A 20,977-nucleotide genomic window follows, 5' to 3' on the forward strand; every position below is an offset into this window, starting at 1 on the left:
ACTAGAGGATCCTCTGGTAGGCCAGTCTGACCCTGCCTGTATATACTTTACAGGACACCTCTATAACCCATCAGAGAGCATACGGCACAGATATAGTCCTCTTGGTCATTTTGAAAGGGGTGTAGTGAATACTGAATGAAAGACACTAACGTCGTGCAAAACAGACCTTAGGCTCTTTTCACATCTAAGGCTCCACTGCAGACAGGGGCGGATTGGTCATAGACCCTACAGGGAAATGTCCCGGTAAGCAGATGCTCAGGGGCCACTCAAGCCCTCTTGATGGCCACAGGCCAGGTACATAATGATCTGATGCTCAACGGCCACAGATGCCCTCCTGAACTCAACTGTATTACCGTCCTTATGATACAGTTGAACACTGTGGTTGGGGGCTGCAGTATTCTGTGCTGCCCTGTGGTATTTGGTTCTGCTGGGGCGGTAATCTGTGCTGCACTACAGTATTTCAAGTCCTGTCTACTTCTGTTGTCCCTGCCTACTTGTTTTGTGCCATCTTCGGTCAACCTGGACCCACATACAACGTGGGGCCACAGAAACCTCAGCAGAACACAACAGACCCATCGTAAGTCACTGGGGTTCAATGGGCATTATTAGAGTGATGGAGAATATGGCACAACACGACGCTCGTGTGAACACAGAGATGACAATGGTATTGGGGTGGGCTTGTCCCTTATTTTTTTTCTTTTTCCGAGGCCTATTAAGGGTTAAACAGTGCTGGCAACAGCTCGGGTGAAATAGACGCACTTGGAAAAAAGTCAACCTGGATGTGTTGTGTTAAAATGTGACCTCTGAACACATGTTAGCAGTGCAGACACCAGCGCTAACACCCAAAGAGCAGACAGAAAAAGGTGTATTATCACCTCCGCAGCCTGCACAGAATCACAGGAAGACGAGCCCGGCAGGGGACTGAGATCAACAGATGCTTCTGAGCAAGAAGCTCCCTGATTAACCCGCTCGCCATCTACTCAGGGCACAGGGACATCAACGGCCGGCTCGTTATTTTTCTGATATGGTCCAGGGCTTCACCCATACAATGACAACATACACAGCCTAGAATCCCAACAACAAAAAAACGCAACATCATAATTGAAATTATCCACCGTGACACCACCTAGAAGCCCCACGATCAGCTGCTTTTGGCAGTCACCGTCATCAGAAGCTAAACTGCAGACAGACTCGAAGCTAAAAGGAGCTGATCACTGGTGGCGCTGCTGGGTGTCAGACCCCCACCAATCTGACATTGATGACCTATCTTGAAGATAGGTCATAAATATCTAAAGGATTGTGACTAGACACTTTTCACACTGGCCACTACCAAGCTCACAATAGGTGGATAAATTTTGTTTTTGGCATCTGGCCTTTCAGCTTTGCTGTGTAGTCTTGGACAGAACTGCAGTCATCTCATTAACATTACATGATCATTATTAGTATTAATAACTGTAGTTCAGATGTACTGCTGGAGGCCGAGATAATGCAGTGTGGTAAGGGTGCATTCACACAACCATGGCCATTTTGCATCCTTGAGAGCATCCACTTTCTGGATAAATTTAGTTGTTTTATTTCATCCCAACCCCTGAGGTGCCCTCAGTATACACAGTGTCCCCCATAGTACCTCCTGGTACTCCTACAGTACCTCAGTAGCTATGATTGACCTCAAAGTGCCCCTAAGTAGCTATAATGGCCCCCACAGTGCCCCTCAGTAGCTATAATGACCCCCAAAGTGCCCCTAAGTAGCTATAATGGCCCCCACAGTGCCCCTCAGTAGCTATGATGGTCCCCACAGTGCCCCCAGTATCTATAATAGCCCCCACAGTGCCCCCAGTATCTATAATGGCCCCCACAGTGCCCATCAATATCTATAATGACCCCCACAGTGCCCCTCAGTAGCTATAATGGTCCCCGCAGTGCCCCTCAGTATCTATAATGGCCCACACAGTGCTCCTCAGTCTCTATAATGGCCTCCCACAGTGCAACTCAGTATCTATAATGGTGCCCACAGTGCCCCTCAGTATCTATAATGGCCTCCCACAGTGCTCCTCGGTATCTATAATGGTCCCCACAGTGCCCCTCAGTATCTATAATGGCACCCACAGTGCCCCTCAGTAGCTATGATGGTCCCCACAGTGCCCCAAGAATCTATAATAGCCCCCACAGTGCCCCTCAGTATCAGTAATGACAACAAAGTGCCTCCAAGTATAAATGATGTCCTACATTCTGCTGGTGCTGACAAACAAAAAACCTCACCACTTGCATGTGCGGGAACAGTCGCTCTGCACTGGAGGCACTGTGATGTCACCATGTGGAGAACATCCCTACCTGCTGCTTACAGTGTGGAGCAGGTGTTCCTGCCTGTGCAAGTGCTGAAGTGAGTATTTCATTTTTTTAACCTCTGAAAGGTCCTTTTTTCCATAGAGTACCTGTTTTTAACGGCCGCTAGACAAGTGCACTTCTATCTAAACGGACCCATTGATTTCAGTGGGGTCTGTCTGGCGGACCACAACAAGGCATATTTTTTGAAGGCCACTATTAACTGGCCATTAAAAAAACGGTCATTTAAATAGCCCCATAGACTTTAATTAGTTCTGAAAACCGCCATTTATTTCTATTTTCGAAAGTCCAATAAAAAATGAATAGAGAGCGCAGATCGCTCCACTCACCTCTATGGCACTGCCGGAAATAGTAAAGCCAGCGCTCGGCTATTTTTAGAGCTCCCATAGAAATGAATAGAGACTGGGCATGCATGCGAAGCTGCTTTCCGTTTGCTTCATGGGGTCCCATTTGGAGACAGGAGTGGGTCCCAGAGGTGGGACTGGCACCTATCTGACATTGGTGGCAAATCCTAGTGATGTGCCACCAATATCTGAGGTGAGATGACCCCTTTAACTTTTGTGCGGAAGATACCCAAGAAAGGACAGGTAATCAAAAAGGAAGGTAATCGGCAGCCAGGAAGAAATGAAGAATCATGGGAGGTGTACTTTTTAGGACTCTATCATTATCAGAATGGACCTATAAATATGAACACATGGTTGATTTTTCGATGTTATGGAAGAGCATAACCCCTTTATGGATTAGAATTCACTAATATTAACTCCTGCATGTTCTGGGGCAGCATAACTCCCCACCAGTCGAATCCCTCCCCACTGTCTGAATCCCGCCCCACCGTCTGAAACCTTCCCCACCACCTGAACCCCTCCCAACAGTCTGAATCCCTTCCCACCATCCAAACCGCTCCTCACTGTTTGAACCCCTCCCACCTCTTGAACCCATCTCTACAGATGAACCCCTCCCCAGCATCTGAACTGCTACCCACCTTTTGAAATCACTCCCACCTTCTGAACTGCTCCCCACCTTCTGAACTGCTTCTGCAGCACGCCAGACCTGCAGGGTATAGCGACAGTGAGGTCACGGTATGGGCAATCGAGGGTTACTCACTTTCTGGAGGACCCTGGGCAGGCATGCAGCAGTGAATGAGAGGCAGACACTAGTTCCTCTGGGGCACACTCTGGGTGTAGAGACCTGGCCTGATGTTGGGTGAGGTGCCCTGGTTGTTGCAGGTGTTTAGAGTGCCTGAGGCAAGGTCCCTTTAAGGATCGTGACGCCAGTGCCTGTAACGGTGGCACACCGGTTTGCAGGAGGATTAAATGAGTACGCAGTTGTTGAACCAAACGTTGCTTTACTTGGTGAAAACAGTCCAACTTTGTACATGCAGTTACAGAAGATGTTAATGCAGTCCTTTACAGTTCCCAATGCACAGCAGGTTTATGACACAGCAGGTTTCTATCTTGCAAGATACTTGGAGGGTATACAGTTAATGCTTGGCAGTGCTATGCTGCTCTATCCCCACAGCTATTCTAGCTGGCTGGATCCCAAGGCCCGGATGCCTATTCGCTGGCTTGAATCCTTGGTATAAATTCCTTCCTCCAGTATTGGCACTTGCTTAAGGTTACAGTACCTTTGTTTCCTAGCTGTCTCACTGCTTGATGTGAAAGGTGGCTGCAGGTTTCTCCCAGGAGGTGCTGTCCTACTACTGGGGTATCTTAACTGAGCTATCCTTAGCCTCAGGAGCTTCAGGCTGACGAGGTGACTCCTCTAGTCCCCTGGAATACACTACTCCTCCCCTGTCTGGGCCTTCCTATATATATCTAGGGCTCTCTAGCTCCCCCTAACGTCTGGGAGGCTAAACTGCACCCTGACAGGCCTGACACCCAGTTAACACAGGGAAAATACACAACTGCAATAAAACACATTAACCCCTTTTTGTGTAGTGCCCACCTTTACCTAGTGGGACACTACACTTCTCATCGTCTGAACTGCTCCTCACTATCTGAACCACCCCCCACTGTCTGAACCCCTCTCCAGCACCTGAAGCCCTCTCCACTGCCTGAACCACTTACCACCATCTAAACCGCTCCTCACCATCTGTACCACTTCTTACTGTCTGAACCAGTCACCACCGCCTAAACCCATCCCTACAGCCTCCCCAGCATCTGTACCGCTACCCACCTTTGAAATCACCCCCACCTTCTGAACTGCTCCCCACCTTCTGAACTGCTCCTCATCGTATGAACTGCTCTTCATCGTCTGAACTGCTCCTCACTATCTGAACCACCTCCACTGCCTGAACCGCTCCCCACCATCTGTACAACTTATTACCATCTTAACCGGTCCCCACAGACTGAACCCTTCCCCACAGACTGAAACCCTCGCCCATCTGAAATGCTCCTCACCGTCTGAACCGTTACCCACCTTCTGAAATGCACCCTACTTTCTGAACTGCTCCTTATCGTCGGAACTGCTACACACTGTCTGAACCATCCCCAATATCTGAACCACTCCCAACTATATGAACTGCTTCTCACTTTCTAAACCACTCCTCACAGTCTGCACCTCTTTCCACCATCTGAACCACTAGCCACTTCTGAAATTCTCCCCACCGTCTATATTGCTCCCCACAATCTGAACGGCTCCCCACCATCTAAACCATTCCCCACCGCCTGAACCGCTCCCGACCATCTGAACCACTCCCCACCATCTGAACCATGCCCCACAGTTTGAACTGCACCCAAATGTCTAAACTGCTTCTACTCTCCACAGGAGAAATGGCTGATTTGTAAAAGCAGGAGTTAATATCATATCATATTATAAACTACAGAGCTCTATCATTAGTGTCTGGTCGGGTATCGCCCTTCGCCCTCTACAAGAACTCATGTGCTTAACGCTCGTTTAATGTTCTAAGAGTTGGCACAGCAGATAAAAGATTTCCTGTAGAGAGGGTAAAAATACCATCTAATGATTCAGGAAACCTGGGGGTGGAAACATTAATAGAGAGAAATCTTGTGGATGTCAATGGAGATCTAATATATTTCTATTTTTCAATGTTCCATGAGGGTTGATGGTGATAAGGACTTTTCCTCCCACCGCCCCCCCCCCCCCGATTACTGCACTGACTGCAGAACGAAGCCTACAGGTCATTGATCAATGTCTCAATCTGGGTTTACTTAACGGCTTAACTTATCTAGAACTTTCCTCTTTACAAATAACTTTTTAATGAATTTTGGAACAAATCCATGAAACACGTATGCGATGGTTGATAATGCTGCTATCCAGGGAGCAAAATTAGGTTGAGAACTGATTTTAATGAATTGCCATATTAGGCATAAATCCAAGCCCATCGAGAAGCGGGGCCGTGTAATTTTACCTTTTACTCATAGAATGGGATTAAAGGACTTCAATCCAGTCATACAAACATCATCCCATCCACCAGGAAGTACATAGGAGGCAGTATTATAGTAGTTATATTCTTGCACATAGGAGCAGTATTATAGTAGTTACATTCTTGTACATAGGAGCAGTATTATAGTAGTTATATTCTTGTACATAGGAGACAGTATTATAGTAGGTATATTATTGTACATATGAGCAGTATTATAGTAGTTATATTCTTGTACATAGTAGCAGTATTATAGTAGTTATATTCTTGTACATAGTAGCAGTATTATAGTAGTTATATTCTTGTACATAGGAGCAGTATTATAGTAGCTATATTCTTGTACATAGGAGCAGTATTATAGTAGTTATATTCTTGCTCATAGGAGCAGTATAATAGTAGTTATATTCTTGTACATAGGAGCAGTATTATAGTAGTTATATTCTTGTACATAGGAGCAGTATTATAGTAGGGATATTCTTGTACATAGGAGGCAGTATTATAGTAGGGATATTCTTGTACATAGGAGCAGTATTATAGTAGTTATATTCTTGTACATAGGAGCAGTATTATAGTAGTTATATTCTTGTACATAGGAGGCAGTATTATAGTAATTAAATTCTTGTACATAGGATCAGTAATATAGTAGTTATATTCTTGTACATAGGAGGCAGTATTATAGTAATTAGATTCTTGTACATAGGAGCAGTATTATAGTAGTTATATTCTTGTACATAGGAGCAGTAATATAGTAGTTATATTCTTGTACATAGGAGGCAGTATTATAGCAGTTATATTCTTGTACATAGGAGCAGTATTATAGTAGTTATATTCTTGTACATAGGAGGCAGTATTATAGTAGTAAAATTCTTGTACATAGGAGCAGTTTTATAGTAGTAATATTCTTGTACATAGGAGGCAGTATTATAGTGAAACCTCTCTATAAAGAACATAGTTTATTTTTGTTATACAATTAAAGCTTAGTGGTAAGTTTTATCAGCTAAGTGCCGCACACCTGGCTGAAGATCCTTCTTGCTCCCTTGAAATTATGAATTCTAAACCAGTCTATCTTATCTGAACGATGCAGTGTGACTGACAGACGAAACAGTGTCCAATTCCTATTTCCTTTGGGAGATTGACCTCTTTGTTATGTTCATTTTCTTCCGAGCTGTAGTTAATATTTCTTCGCTCTACTTACTGGTGGTACACGGACCATCTGCACTCCACTTGGGTGGAATCCAGATGTCATCAACTGCCTCAATCTTGATGCAACAGACACACATTTGTTTTATTCAGGCCCTGTTATATTTACACAGATCACATCACTTCTGTTTTTAGCTAAGATGTATGGTTCTCTGCCAGACTTCATTAACATGGTGAAGACAATAGAGAATGTTCTCAAAGGCGGTCGGCATCAACCAGCCAAGCGGAGAAGACATTGTACACACTGATGACTTGGAAGGACAGCCATTTTATTGAGTCAAGAATTCGGTAGCATTGCCTACAGGTTCAGATGCTTCAATTAATTTCCGGACCAAGAGAGGAAAAAATGACACACGTAAACTAAGGAAACCAGTCCTGTGGCTGTGGAGAGGCCAGTCGACTGTGGCTACCTCAAATATTAGGTTTGAAAATGACACATGCAAGCTAAAGAAATTAGTCCTGGGTGCCAATGATGCTTGACTATCTCAAATACTGAGTTTGGAAATGATACACATAAGCTAAGAAAGCTCCTGTGACTGTGGAGAGGCCAATGGCGTGTGTTTATCTCAAAAATTGGGTTTGATGGTCAACCAAAATAAAAGGAGTAACATGACCTGGGCAAGAGGGTCCTGATGTTTAAAAAAGACTGCTATATACCAATATACTGGATGGTGAGAAGAAGATCAACATTCTTGGTCAATAGGACAATTTAAAAAAATGTAAATATTTCAGATAGACAGCTTGACATAATAGATATAGAAACTTATTCTTTAGCACTTTAAAAATAAATTATTCGATTTCATCATTGATTTCTATCTTAGCAAAACTAGGTTACATAGGGAACCAATAGTAACGTTTCTACTAAAGGACAGTAATGACTCCAACACACTGCTCCTTTATCTATATAAAGATGGTAAGTCTATGGACCATGTCAAGATGGCTTCATCATATACCAATGAGTAGCTCATGTACAGGTATATATATAATTAGCTGTAGCCTTCAGAGAGAACTAGGTTCATCATCACTGGTAGAAAGAAGACAGTAGTCTACATCATTACGTCTATGAAGATAAGTTGTTTTTTTTTGTACTGGAACCATTAGACCGCCATTATAACCTAGCAAAGTTAAGGTTGATATTCTTATCCTTCATGATTGGTCTGTGTAGATTGTTAAATTAGATGACTTGCCATAAGTTAAAAGGATGATTCAGACAAAAGGCCAGTTTATCTCTGGTGTGAGCTGTGGTCAAGTCTGGGGTGTAAACTTGTCATTCAGTATGAACATCTTTTCAACAACAGCTCCTGGCAACCAAGGATAAAAATCTAATGCAGATCAACTTTTTCACCAATATCCTTCCGTCACAAAAATTTGCAGATGGTCATCAGAAAATGGTCCAAACTGGCTACTTTAGCAATCCAAAATCTATATCGTATGGCCATCATAACAATGGTGCCACCACTGCCGAAGAGACAAATATAAGAGAAACTATGGTTTTGGCTATACATTTTCTTGAGACATTTTTTAATTTGGATAGTAGACAGTGTTTTTTTTTTTATATTTGCCCTTATGTTTCTACATTTGGAAGGATAGGAGCTATCTGTTTCACATTTAAATCCTATATCCATGTCAATCTTAAGCACAGTAATGATTGCACACAGGTGACTGACTGGCGGATCACTGCTAATCCACCTGCAAACAATCAAAATGGGATTAAATGTGGTCTCGGTCAGCCAAGACTGGAACACACGTTTCAGGAGAACCTGACACCGGCTAGATATTTTATTCCTGTCGTGCTACAATACACAGGAGGTGCTAGCCAATTCATAGTACATTGGGCACCGATAGGCCGCTTGGAATCCGAAAAGCTTCCATGACGTTGATGGAGCTTTGGTTCCATGGCGGATTTTTGTAGAACATCTGAGCACGCACAAGTGACAAAATCTGGCATCTCCACAAGCTCTCATATTTCTTCACATACCCTCTGAGAAGTTAAGCGGGCTTCAACCACGTTAAGGGTGGGAAAGGCTGGTGGGAGTCAGACGCACAGCCGGACACAGCTGCTACAAGGAATGTAGATGAGGCTTGTGAGCTAGCCCCCTGACCTTTCACTAGTGTCCATGTCACACTTGGTGTGATATTTTGTATTTGTGTAGACATCTTGAACAACACTGAGGGCAAAAGAAAATTTTACCACGGACAGCACATTAATACATACATATGGAAAGCTGATATCAAAGAACCTTCAGGTCATTTCATCTCACAGTAGAGTTGATGATGTTCTACAGTTACTTATGGTTAGAAGTTCATAACAAAGATCCATCAAGAGGACACAATTCTGATCTGGACTATCCATGTTACACCAGTGAAAGGCAAAATTAAAGCCATGTAGAATCAAAATCAGCTACTGGTTTAACTACTGCACGTTTTTTTCACAACCACATTTCGGTTCGATAAGGATTGGTGATGGCCATCTTCAAAAATTTTTGGCCAAAGGGCTTTCTAGGAAGCACCTGATTTGAGAAGGATTTGTATTGCAGTTACAATATTGGGACAAACTGACACTTGTTGAAAGAGAAAAGTCACAAATCGGGGCGCTCCATGGTGATGTACCGCATGTAAAGGAGACCTACTGTAGGACAACAGGTAGGTAATGAGGCTAAATCAGATAGGGTTGAGCATATGAACTCTGAGAAGCTCATGAAGCCCTCCAGAGGAAGGAACACAGGTACGGTAACCAAAGCACCCCCCACCGGTAATTCATATCATAGGACCTCCAAAGATGCAGAACAACATCCAAAAGAAGCAAGCTGAGGAGCGCAGGATACCAAAAGGATTTCATTATTGTATATGTAACTCGTTTCAAAGGCGTGGAACACTTGACGGGCATTGTGACTGTGCCTGATAAAGAAGGCAGCACACCCAGGGGTGCACCACCAATGAGGCCAGGGGAGGCTAGGTGCACCCCTGAGCACACCTTAGAAACATGTTACAAGCACAATAAAGAAATCCTTTTGGTATCCTGTGCTCCTCAGCCTGCTTCTTTTGGACGTTTATCTACACTGACACTTGGGGTACAGGACAGTAACTCTGTCCTCTCTCTGTATTTCTGAGCAGATGACACGGTCTCTCGCTTCTCTCCATGTTACTCTCGATCTCTCCTTCTATAAACCAGTGGCTGCTTTCCAGTCGAGAATGTTGGAGAATGAGTTTACGTTACGTCTCCCTTCTGTTTGAACAATCACCCGACTGTCTGATGGACTCTACAGAGAAGACATGAGAACAGATCACTACGTTCTGTCCAGGACATCAAGTAAAACGTGCTTGACAAGGAGTCAGTGCCTGGTGGGCTCTCTGGCTGCATGGAGGGGATTTCCACCAACTGAAAAGTAATATTTTACAGATCGTTCCTGTCCCTTTGGAACCTACTACTGAATTGTTTGTATTCACAATGTCAGATTGTGTCAGTAAAGCTTTGTGTCTCAGTGACGTGGTCCTGGAATAATTGTGTCCCTCAATAATATAATTGCTTGTATTTTATAGTCATTCTGTCTTTCATTTTACTCAACTCCCATGGCTCTTATTTGCCAGTGCATTCCATTTATTAGTCCACTAATCGAAAATTAGACGATGCAGCAACATGGTGGGAAATTATCAAAGATGGCTCCCACTGGAAGTTCCTTTGATGCATCACCATTTAAGCAGGATGTAGCACCAGATGGAAAGTCCAAGCAGAACGGGTCTGGACCAGCATTTGAATATTCACCTGGATCCCCCTGCTTTCTGTTAGTGCTGGAGACTTCAGGTCTGAGGATTCCTGCAATTTCACATATTGGGTCATGGCAGAAGGTCAACAAGGTCTTAAATAGGTTAGGGTTTCATGGTAAACACTTAATTTTTTGTGGGTCATCATACAATTGTGGTGTAAATCTGCTCATACCCATTAAAATGAAGGTGGCCGAACCTGCCTGAACCATCTGATCTAATGTGTATGCGCGTGCCCTGTCCGCCACACTCCCTTCTGTAGATGTTGGGAATAGAAGGACCCAAGATTGTTCTTACATGACATACAAGGAGAGTGGCAGTGGCTTATTCCCTGTTCCCCACCAAGAGCACACATCATAGCGCGACTAAAGCACGAACCAACACTTGTCTATTACACGCCATAAAATTGGCAGAGAAACAATGAAGAATTTGCCCTCGCGCATGAGGCGCAATAAAATCACAGGGGCTACAATAAAAAAAACATACGAGTTCAACCTGACAAGTGTCGGCTAGAAGTAGAAGTTGACAAATTAACAACTGGGAACCATTAAAGGGGCAGTGCCACCATTACAAGTTATCTTACTGATATATAATTCATCATGGAAAACTAGTTACTTTGGTGATTTACTTTCTATTACAAAATTGCTCCAGCTGTGAGATATTCTCGTTAATTCATTTAATAGCGCCCCCTGGTGTTTAACCGGTATAATAATGTGCATATCTGCCCAATGAGGTGGTCGCGCACATTGATCTACTGTTAGAAGGTGTGACAGTTTCAGGGAGAGAGCTGAAAGGACACAACCTCTTTGCTGTGATAGGGGGAGAGCTGCAGCAGAAAGGACCCACCCCTGAGCTGTGTCAGGGAGAGAACTGCAGCAGAAATGACAAGCCCTCTGATAAAGGACACACCCCTAAGGTGCTAGCTTGAAATAAATCTAGTAGAGCAACTGGATCAATGAATGGCGAGATCCCTGCATCTATATGAGGTACTGGGCTGGTTCTAACTTTGTGTGTCCTTTTTTGCTGCAGCCAGTGGCAGTTGAAGGATAGAACTGAGCATGTGCGTCCGTCTCAGTGAGCAGGACAGAGAAATTAGAAAAAGAGCAAACAGCAGGTGGCACTATACAGGTAGACTTCATTGAAAACCTCAGTAGCTATAATACATTTTTTATTACATGCAATTACAAAAGTGTTCGGATCTAGGTTCTGGTTTGAAAACTGTAGAACATTTTTTTGTGGGACAACCCCTTTAATTAGTCTTGAACGAATCGAGATTCAGATCACAGATTCAAAGCCGATTCGCAGGGGTGCACCTAGCCTTTCTGCTGCCTGAGGCGAAAACTGAAACGGTGCCCCAACCCCCCAATTCAAATTCTTTAACCTAACTCCTTCCCTCCAGCCCTACTGTTAAAGACAAAATTTTTGAAAAACATTACATACAGAGCTACAAAACATACAGGGTAATACAGCACCACATACTGTGCCCACTGTGCTTCCCAATACTATACTGTAGAAGCAGATAATCCCCCTTCCGCTGCCACCCTCTTGTCCCTACCGGGTGCTGCCTGAGGCAATCGCATCAACTCGCCTCATTGGTGGTGCACCCCTGCCAATTAGTTCAAAAACTTTTCTTCATCTTTAAAAAAAAAAAATAATTTGAAATCCGAAGTCGGGTTTGGTACCGGCTGGAACCTCGGTACCAAACCTAACTTTGGATTGCAATTTTAACATGTTTTTAAAGAAGTTACATATACAGTATATATATATATATATATATATATATACACACACACACACACACATTTTGGTGGCCTACTAGTAATTTATCCTCCAAATCACAGGAAAGAGTTAACAGTCAGTATCTGTCGGGAACCCGTCATCTGGGTGCTGAGGCTTAATACAACCTAATAGCTTCCTACATTTCCCATAATGGAAGTTCTTGCTTTTCGGGTTAATCAGCTGGAAAAATAAAAAGAAAGGAAACAGCAGTGGGCGGAGGAGGTGGCACTTTTACCAAGTGTCACCCGGCCCAGGAAACTTAGTACAATATTTCAGAAAGTGCCGCTTGTCCGTAATTACACGCTTCATTATAAAACGGCGGATTTTTGACGAGTTTCCCTCGAAATGCTGTTTTTTTTTTTTTATATGTCCTCTCCCTAGACAATTATGGCAATTCCGTCTGAAAGCTGTCAGATAGATGATTGATTCTCGTAACAACACTCGAAAAGGAGAAATAAAATCAGCCGGGGGATGAGTTACTCGGAATAATACTGGGACTCCGCTTTTTACTGCCGATACAAAGACGGATCTGCTTACACAAAGCCGCCGTGATCGCTCATCCAGAGGGACGTAAGTATCCCGCTCCTTCAGTTTATGGGCCAGAAGCGCACCGCTGATTGCTAAAATTATTCACTTCTCGATTTTCAGAATCAGAAGTGAAAAAATCTAAAGTGCAACCTGCAACTTTCTAATGATCTTTCTCCAATGTTTTAGAATTTTTTGTATTATGTCAATGGCACCTACTGTAGTCATGTAGGGGTTAAAATCATTACAGGACACCCACGCTAAAATCAAAAATTTCCGGCAAATATAAATCCTTCAGTCATTTTCTCCTGGGAAAATGGTCAGAATCTCCATCTGTTGATGGGTGACAATATGGCCACTAATAATACAGCTCAAGCAAGGGTTGTCAACCAACTTATCCAGACTTTTCATTGGAGGGTAAATTTGAAGCCTCCGTTGCAAATTCAGTGACAGTGATACTTGTAGATCTGTTCTTCTATTCAAACAATGGATACCACAATGGTACAAACGGGCCCATCCCCTAGGATCTGCTTCATTGGACTGTAATTTCGGAGCCTCCAATGAAAATTTAGTCAGATTTCATGAGAAAAACAGTGATGTTGGTAGAGCAGTTCTTCCATTCAAAAAATGGACACCACAGTGGGACCTGGTCATGTCAATGGGATCCATTGGTGGTTGTGGTTATACAATAGATTTGGCGCTGTGCAACAAATGCCAACAGTACCTAACATCTGTTGGCCATGGGGGAACCTCGGAACAGGTCCTAAAAACAAGGCTGTGGAGAATTTAAACCAAGCTTCATGAAAGGAGATGTCTTCCTGTCCCAGGTTGAAAAGTGGTGTTGCTAGCCTGCACAAATGTGCCCTACTACATCAGCTCTATGTGCCCCCCTACGTTAAATGTATGTGCCCCCTACATCAGCTCTATGTGCCCCCTACGTTAAATGTATGTGTCCCCTACATCAGCTCTATGTGCCCCCTACGTTAAATGTATGTGCCCCCTACATCAGCTCTATGTGCCCCCTACGTTAAATGTATGTGTCCCCTACATCAGCTCTATGTGCCCCCCTATGTTAAATGTATGTGCCCCCTACATCAGCTCTATGTGCCCCCCTATGTTAAATGTATGTGCCCCCTACATCATTGCTTTGTGCCCCCCTACCTCAGTGTTATGTGCCCCCTTACTTCAGTGCTATGTGCTACTACGTGCCCCCCTACCTCAGCTCTATGTGCTCCCCTACCTCAGTGCAATGTGCTTTGCTTACTCAGCACTATGTTCCCCTCTACCTCAGTGCACTATGTGCCCCCCTACCTCAGTGATATGTGCCCCCCTACCTCAATTCAATGTGCCCCGCTATCTCAGCACTATGTGCCCCCTACCTCAGCACCATGTGCCCCCTACCTCAGCACCCTGTGCACCCCTACCTCAGCACCCTGTGCCCCCTACCTCAGCACCATGTGCCCCCCTACCTCAGCTCCATGAGCCCCTTTACCTCAGCTCTATGTGCTCCCTACCTCAGTGCTATGTGGGCCCCTACATCAGTGCAATGTAGCCCCTCTACCTCAGCTCTATGTGCCCTCCTACCTCAGCTCTATGTGCCCCCTACCTCAGCTCTATGTGCCCCCTACCTCAGCTCTATGTGCCCTCCTACCTCAGCTCTATGTGCCCCCCTATCTCAACTCTATGTGCCCCCCTATCTCGGCTCTATGTGCCCCCCTACCTCAGCTCTATGTGCCACCCTACCTCAGCTCTATGTAGCCCCTCTACCTCAGCTCTATGTGCACCCTACCTCAGCTCTATGTGCCCCCCTACCTCAGCTCTATGTGCCCCCCTACCTCAGCTCTATGTGCCCTCCTACCTCAGCTCTATGTGCCCTCCTACCTCAGTTCTATGTAGCCCCTCTACCTCAGCTCTATGTGCCCTCCTACCTCTGCTCTATGTGCCCCCTACCTCAGCTCTATGTGCCCCCTACCTCAGCTCTATGTGCCCTCCTACCTCAGCTCTATGTGCCCCCCTACCTCAGCTCTATGTGCCCCCCTATCTCGGCTCTATGTGCCCCCCTACCTCAGCTCTATGTGCCACCCTACCTCAGCTCTATGTAGCCCCTCTACCTCAGCTCTATGTGCACCCTACCTCAGCTCTATGTGCCCCCCTACCTCAGCTCTATGTGGACCTTCTACCTCAGCTCTATGTGCCCCCTACCTCAGCTCTATGTGCCCTCCTACCTCAGCTCTATGTGCCCCCTACATCAGCTCTATGTTCCCTCCTAACTCAGCTCTATGTGCCCCCCTACCTCAGCTCTATGTGCCCTCCTACCTCAGCTCTGTGTGCCCCCCTACCTCAGCTCTGTGTGCCCTCCTACCTCAGCTCTATGTTCCCCCCTACCTCAGCTCTATTTTCCCCCTACCTCAGCTCTATGCCCCCCCCACCTCAGCTCTATGTGCCCTCCTACCTCAGCTCTGTGTGCCCCCCTACCTCAGCTCTATGTGCATCTTTCCTCAGCTCTATGTGCCCTCCTACCTCAGCTCTTTGTGCCCCCCTACCTCAGCTCTATGTTCCCCCCTACCTCAGCTCTATGTGGCCCCTCTACCTCAGCTCTATGTGGCCCCTCTACTTCAGCTCTATGTGCACCCCTACCTCAGTTCTATTTGGCCCCTCTACCTCAGCTCTATGTGCCCCCCTATCTCAGCTCTATGTGCACCCTACCTCAGCTCTATGTGGTCGCTCTACCTCAGCTCTATGTGGCCCCATTACCTCAGCTCTATGTGCCCCCCTACCTCAGCTCTATGTTGCCCCTCTACCTCAGCTCTATGTGGCCCCTCTACCTCAGCTCTATGTGGCCCCTCTACCTCAGCTCTATGTGGCCCCTCTACCTCAGTTCTATGTGGCCCCTCTACCTCAGCTCTATGTGCCCTCCTATCTCAGCTCTATGTGGCCCCTCTACCTCAGCTCTATGTGGCCCCTCTACTTCAGCTCTATGTGCACCCCTACCTCAGTTCTATTTGGCCCCTCTACCTCAGCTCTATGTGCCCCCCTATCTCAGCTCTATGTGCACCCTACCTCAGCTCTATGTGCACCCCTACTACAGCTCTATGTTGCCCCTCTACCTCAGCTCTATGTGGCCCCTCTACCTCAGCTCTATGTGGCCCCTCTACCTCAGCTCTATGTGGCCCTTCTACCTCAGCTCTATGTGGCCCCTCTACCTCAGCTCTATGCGGCCCCTCTACCTCAGCTCTATGTGGCCCCTCTACCTCAGCTCTATGTTTCCCCTCTACCTCAGCTCTATGTGGCCCCTCTACCTCAGCTCTATGTGGCCCCTCTACCTCAGCTCTATGTGGCCCCTCTACCTCAGCTCTATGTGGCCCCTCTACCTCAGCTCTATGTGGCCCTTCTACCTCAGCTCTATGTGGCCCCTCTACCTCAGCTCTATGTGGCCCCTCTACCTCAGCTCTATGTGGCCCCTCTACCTCAGCTCTATGTGGCCCCTCTACCTCAGCTCTATGTGGCCCCTCTACCTCAGCTCTATGCGGCCCCTCTACCTCAGCTCTATGTGGCCCCTCTACCTCAGCTCTATGTTGCCCCTCTACCTCAGCTCTATGTGGCCCCTCTACCTCAGCTCTATGTGGCCCCTCTACCTCAGCTCTATGTGGCCCCTCTACCTCAGCTCTATGCGGCCCCTCTACCTCAGCTCTATGTGGCCCCTCTACCTCAGCTCTATGTTGCCCCTCTACCTCAGCTCTATGTGGCCCTCTACCTCAGCTCTATGTGGCCCCTCTACCTCAGCTCTATGTGGCCCTCTACCTCCTCTCTATGTTGCCCCTCTACCTCAGCTCTATGTGGCCCTCTACCTCAGCTCTATGTGGCCCCTCTACCTCAGCTCTATGTGGCCCCTCTACCTCGGCTCTATGTGGCCCCTCTACCTCAGCTCTATGTGGCCCCTCTACCTCAGCTCTATGTGGCCCCTCTACCTCAGCTCTATGCGGCCCCTCTACCTCAGCTCTATGTGGCCCCTCTACCTCAGCTCTATGCGGCCCCTCTACCTCAGCTCTATGTGGCCCCTCTACTTCAGCTCTATGTGCACCCCTACCTCAGTTCTATTTGGCCCCTCTACCTCAGCTCTATGTTGCCCCTCTACCTCAGCTCTATGTGGCCCCTCTACCTCAGCTCTATGTGGCCCCTCTACCTCAGCTCTATGTGGCCCCTCTACCTCAGCTCTATGTTGCCCCTCTACCTCAGCTCTATGTTGCCCCTCTACCTCAGCTCTATGTGGCCCCTTTACCTCAGCTCTATGTGGCCCCTCTACCTCAGCTCTATGTTGCCCCTCTACCTCAGCTCTATGTGGCCCCTCTACCTCAGCTCTATGTGGCCCCTCTACCTCAGCTCTATGTGGCCCCTCTACCTCAGCTCTATGTGGCCCTCTACCTCAGCTCTATGTGGCCCCTCTACCTCAGCTCTATGTGGCCCCTTTACCTCAGCTCTATGTGGCCCTCTACCTCAGCTCTATGTGGCCCCTCTACCTCAGCTCTATGTGGCCCCCTGTGTAAGTAGATTTATTCAGTTAGAATTCTAGAAAGTTTGGGTAACAACCCTGGAGGAGCTATAATCATGACCTGACAAGAGTCATAAAGCTTTCCAAGATATCACCGACTATTAATTCATCAAAGGGAAAAGCGGGGTGACAAACACAGCAGGACGGGTGGTGACAGCCATAAGACTCGCTTTACACCTCATTTTTGGTTTGCACTTTTTACTGCTTGATGTGTTTTTTGCAGTATTAAGGTTTTTTTAACGACATAAGTACAACAGGCGTTTTTTTTCAGGAGCTCAACTCCCATAGAGATTTCTATGGGGCAAAATGTCAGAAAAGTCGCTATAACTACAGCATGCAGCTGCATTTTGCCCAAAAAAATTAAAATGCACACATAGAATGTGAAAAAAGCCATGCAAAAACCGAAATTACGAATCAGGGGCTCCGACCACGTAAGAGGGCCGACAAATATAATGTTACTTGCACCCGAAAACTGGCGTAATTTTACTAGGGTCACGCCCATTTTTAGTTTTTGACTCTGTATCATTACTTAGTCATTTTGTAACATCGCTTTACATTGCAGTTTACTAGAAAGCTTAGTCAGTCTTATGGCTCATGCGCACGACCGTATGTATTTTGTGGTCCGCAAAACACGGATCTGCAAAAAAAAGTGTGACTTCTGTGTTGCATCCTTTTTTTTTACGGATCCATTGTAGCAATGCCTGCCTTTGTAGGACATGTTCTATCTTTTTTTGCAGAACGGATATTTCAGTTTTATTTTTATTTTTGCAAGCCCCATTAAAGTGAATGGTGAATGGTTCCGCATACAGTCCTGTTAAAAAAAAAAAAAAATGGAACGGAAATGATAAAAAAAAAGACATTTGTCTGCATGAGCCCTTGATAACTTCCCACCTTTGCCTCTATTGCTTGGCTCACTTTGCGCCAAAATGTTGCGCCAAAATGTATTGTATGTTAAGCCACACACCTTCCTCCTAAGCCACACCGCCTCATCGAGCGAGGCACAGTGGATTATTCTTTTTTTGGTGCGTGTATCAGTCTGAAACATTATAGATAGGCATGAAAACTAATGTGACCTTATGTGATAGAAAAGTGTCAAATTTTGGCAAAATTTGGGCAAAATCTAGATACAACTACATTAGTAAACGTGGGCCGATTCGGAACAGTCCGGGGTCTTGGATTTAGGCCTGATTTATTAATATTCTATATTAATAAAAATAGGAATTTGTCTATCCTGCCACAGGAGCTGCCCCAAACTTAGACCACACACACCACATGCGCCATTTCAGTCAATGCGTACATATAGGCGATACACTTCCCCCGTGGTCTACGGACAGACTACAATATTTCCTGTATAATGTGCCATTCACACTGGTCCATAGAAATCAATACAACCGCACACCATAGAAGCCAATGGAAACTGCACGGAGGTATACGCAGGTGCGCAGGAGTCTCATTGACTCCTATAGGTGCTATATTATCGTTCTGGCTACGGCCATCAAGTCTAGTTTAGAGCGTATGTTGGGATCTAAAGAGTTAATCTACGCTGGTCACTGGACTGGAACAATATGGTGAGATTCTGCTGACGGGAGCCCCAGAAACGTCAGCAAATGGACTGTAGGGTTAATCTGTGACCAGTGCAGCTCTGAAGTGGTTAATGTCTCACTGACATACACGTTGGTGCAGAAAAGGGTTAAAAATCTGTTATTCATATTAACCCCTTTCTCGCTGGAATGCAGTCAAGTCCCGTAGATGAGAAGTAAGCAGGACTGAATACGGAAAGGGTTAATTACTCCCACACCCCAGTCCATCAATGAATGGAGGTGTGATAATACATGCAGGGAGGAACTACAAGTCCCAGAAGACCCCCAACAGCCTTACACAACATGTCCAGAGCTGGAAAAAATCTACGGTATACTGTATGCACAGAACAATTCCACTACCGGCCAGCGTGGGGCAGTAGAGACTCAGCATCTCCTATAGAAAACACCACGGCAGCAGGACCACTCACCTGTACCAGTCCAGTCCCTTGTCATAGTTCCTGTCAAAGAAGTGGGGTTCAGCTCCCACAGCCCTGATATCAGGGTGCACCCTCAGAAACTCCAGCAGGGCCCTCGTACCGCCTTTCTTCACGCCAATAATGATGGACTGGGGCAACTTCTTGCTCCCTTCCCCTAATGGAGTGAGAATAACACCCCCCTGGGTTTGCCTAGGGTAGGCTTCCCCAATATGAGGGAAAAGGTGACTCCACGGCGCCCCCTGGCGCCTTTTGACTCTTTGTCCCGTCATCCTTTGCAGAACAAGTCGTTTCCTCTTAACTGAGTGCCAGATGGCCAGGTGAGGGTCCAGGTCCATGTATGAGGCTTCTTCCTCCTCCGTGGCCCCAATGATGGGTCCTGGTAGGCTCTGGCACCGGTCAGTCAGGCAATAGAAGACATACAAGGACATGAGCAAGGAGCAGAGGATCAGGACAAACTTCCTAAAGATGCTTCGTGACAGTGTCCCAGGAAAGGCACTGGGGGATGCCATGATCGCCCAAAGCATGCCATGTTAGGTGATCCTGAACCAGGGTGCCATAGCATTACAGCTGTCAGTCGCTAAGGGCACCCGTAGCGGCAGCTCCTCTTGGCATGTCCGATTGTAAGCTCTGTGGGTCAGTACACTGCCGACCTCCTCTATGGGCTGCAGTCATGCTCCGGTAGAGATCTCCCCAGGCTCTTGTGTTGCCATCCAGCCCTTTGCAGTCAGCAGCAGAGTTTTGATCTCCACCCAATAGCCATTAGCACATCCATTTAGCTCCTGTGATGTCCCTCCTGTGTACAGCTGGTATTATCCTCAGCATTACCACCATCATCATTACTACACAGGGACTCTGGCAGAGACGCTGCAGCAATTTCTGCTTGGAGAAGCTCAGCTGCTACTGTGCCAAATCCCCTCCTGTAAACACCTCTATCTGTCACTGCTGCTTACACGTGGGGACCAGGGCACAAAACTTCTCAATGACATCACAGAGCGGAGCACTGACCAATGGCAGGCCGGCACTGACATCAATGGAATGCGCGGTGACCAATCAGCTCAAGGGGGGTGGTCTGCCTTTCACACCCTCTATCAAAGCTTTGTCCTTTTAAATAATAGTATATTGTAGGTGGGAATCGGCTGCCTAGACCTCAGATCCTCTCGTCTGCTCCTTATAAACTGAGGATCCGGCTCGTTACACCTCAGACCTTCTCATCTTCTCCTTAAAAACTGAGAAACCGGCTCCCTTAACCTTAGACCTTCTCCTCTGCTCCTTATAAACTGAGGAACCGACTCCCTGCACCTCATATCTTCTCCTCTGCTTTTATAAAACGAGGAACTGGCTCTCTACATCTCAGATATTCTCATCTGCTCCTTATATACAGAGAAATCGACTCCCTACACCTCACATCCTCTCTTCTGCT

At 46.2% G+C, this 20,977-nt stretch overlaps 1 protein-coding gene across 1 annotated transcript in view; it reads right to left on the reverse strand.

The window, feature by feature from the left end:
- LOC122941561 (heparan sulfate glucosamine 3-O-sulfotransferase 3A1-like) overlaps positions 1 to 20,456 on the reverse strand; it is a 143,576-nt gene extending 123,120 nt beyond the window's left edge. The window contains exon 1 of the mRNA XM_044298890.1: positions 19,549 to 20,456. Coding sequence (XP_044154825.1) covers positions 19,549 to 20,081 — 533 coding nt within the window. The 5' untranslated portion in view covers positions 20,082 to 20,456. The remainder of the gene's footprint in view (positions 1 to 19,548) is intronic.
- Positions 20,457 to 20,977: the final 521 nt, after the last annotated feature.

Source organism: Bufo gargarizans, chromosome 6, assembly GCF_014858855.1.
Source record: "Bufo gargarizans isolate SCDJY-AF-19 chromosome 6, ASM1485885v1, whole genome shotgun sequence".
In the NCBI taxonomy this organism is placed as follows: Eukaryota; Metazoa; Chordata; class Amphibia; order Anura; family Bufonidae; genus Bufo; species Bufo gargarizans.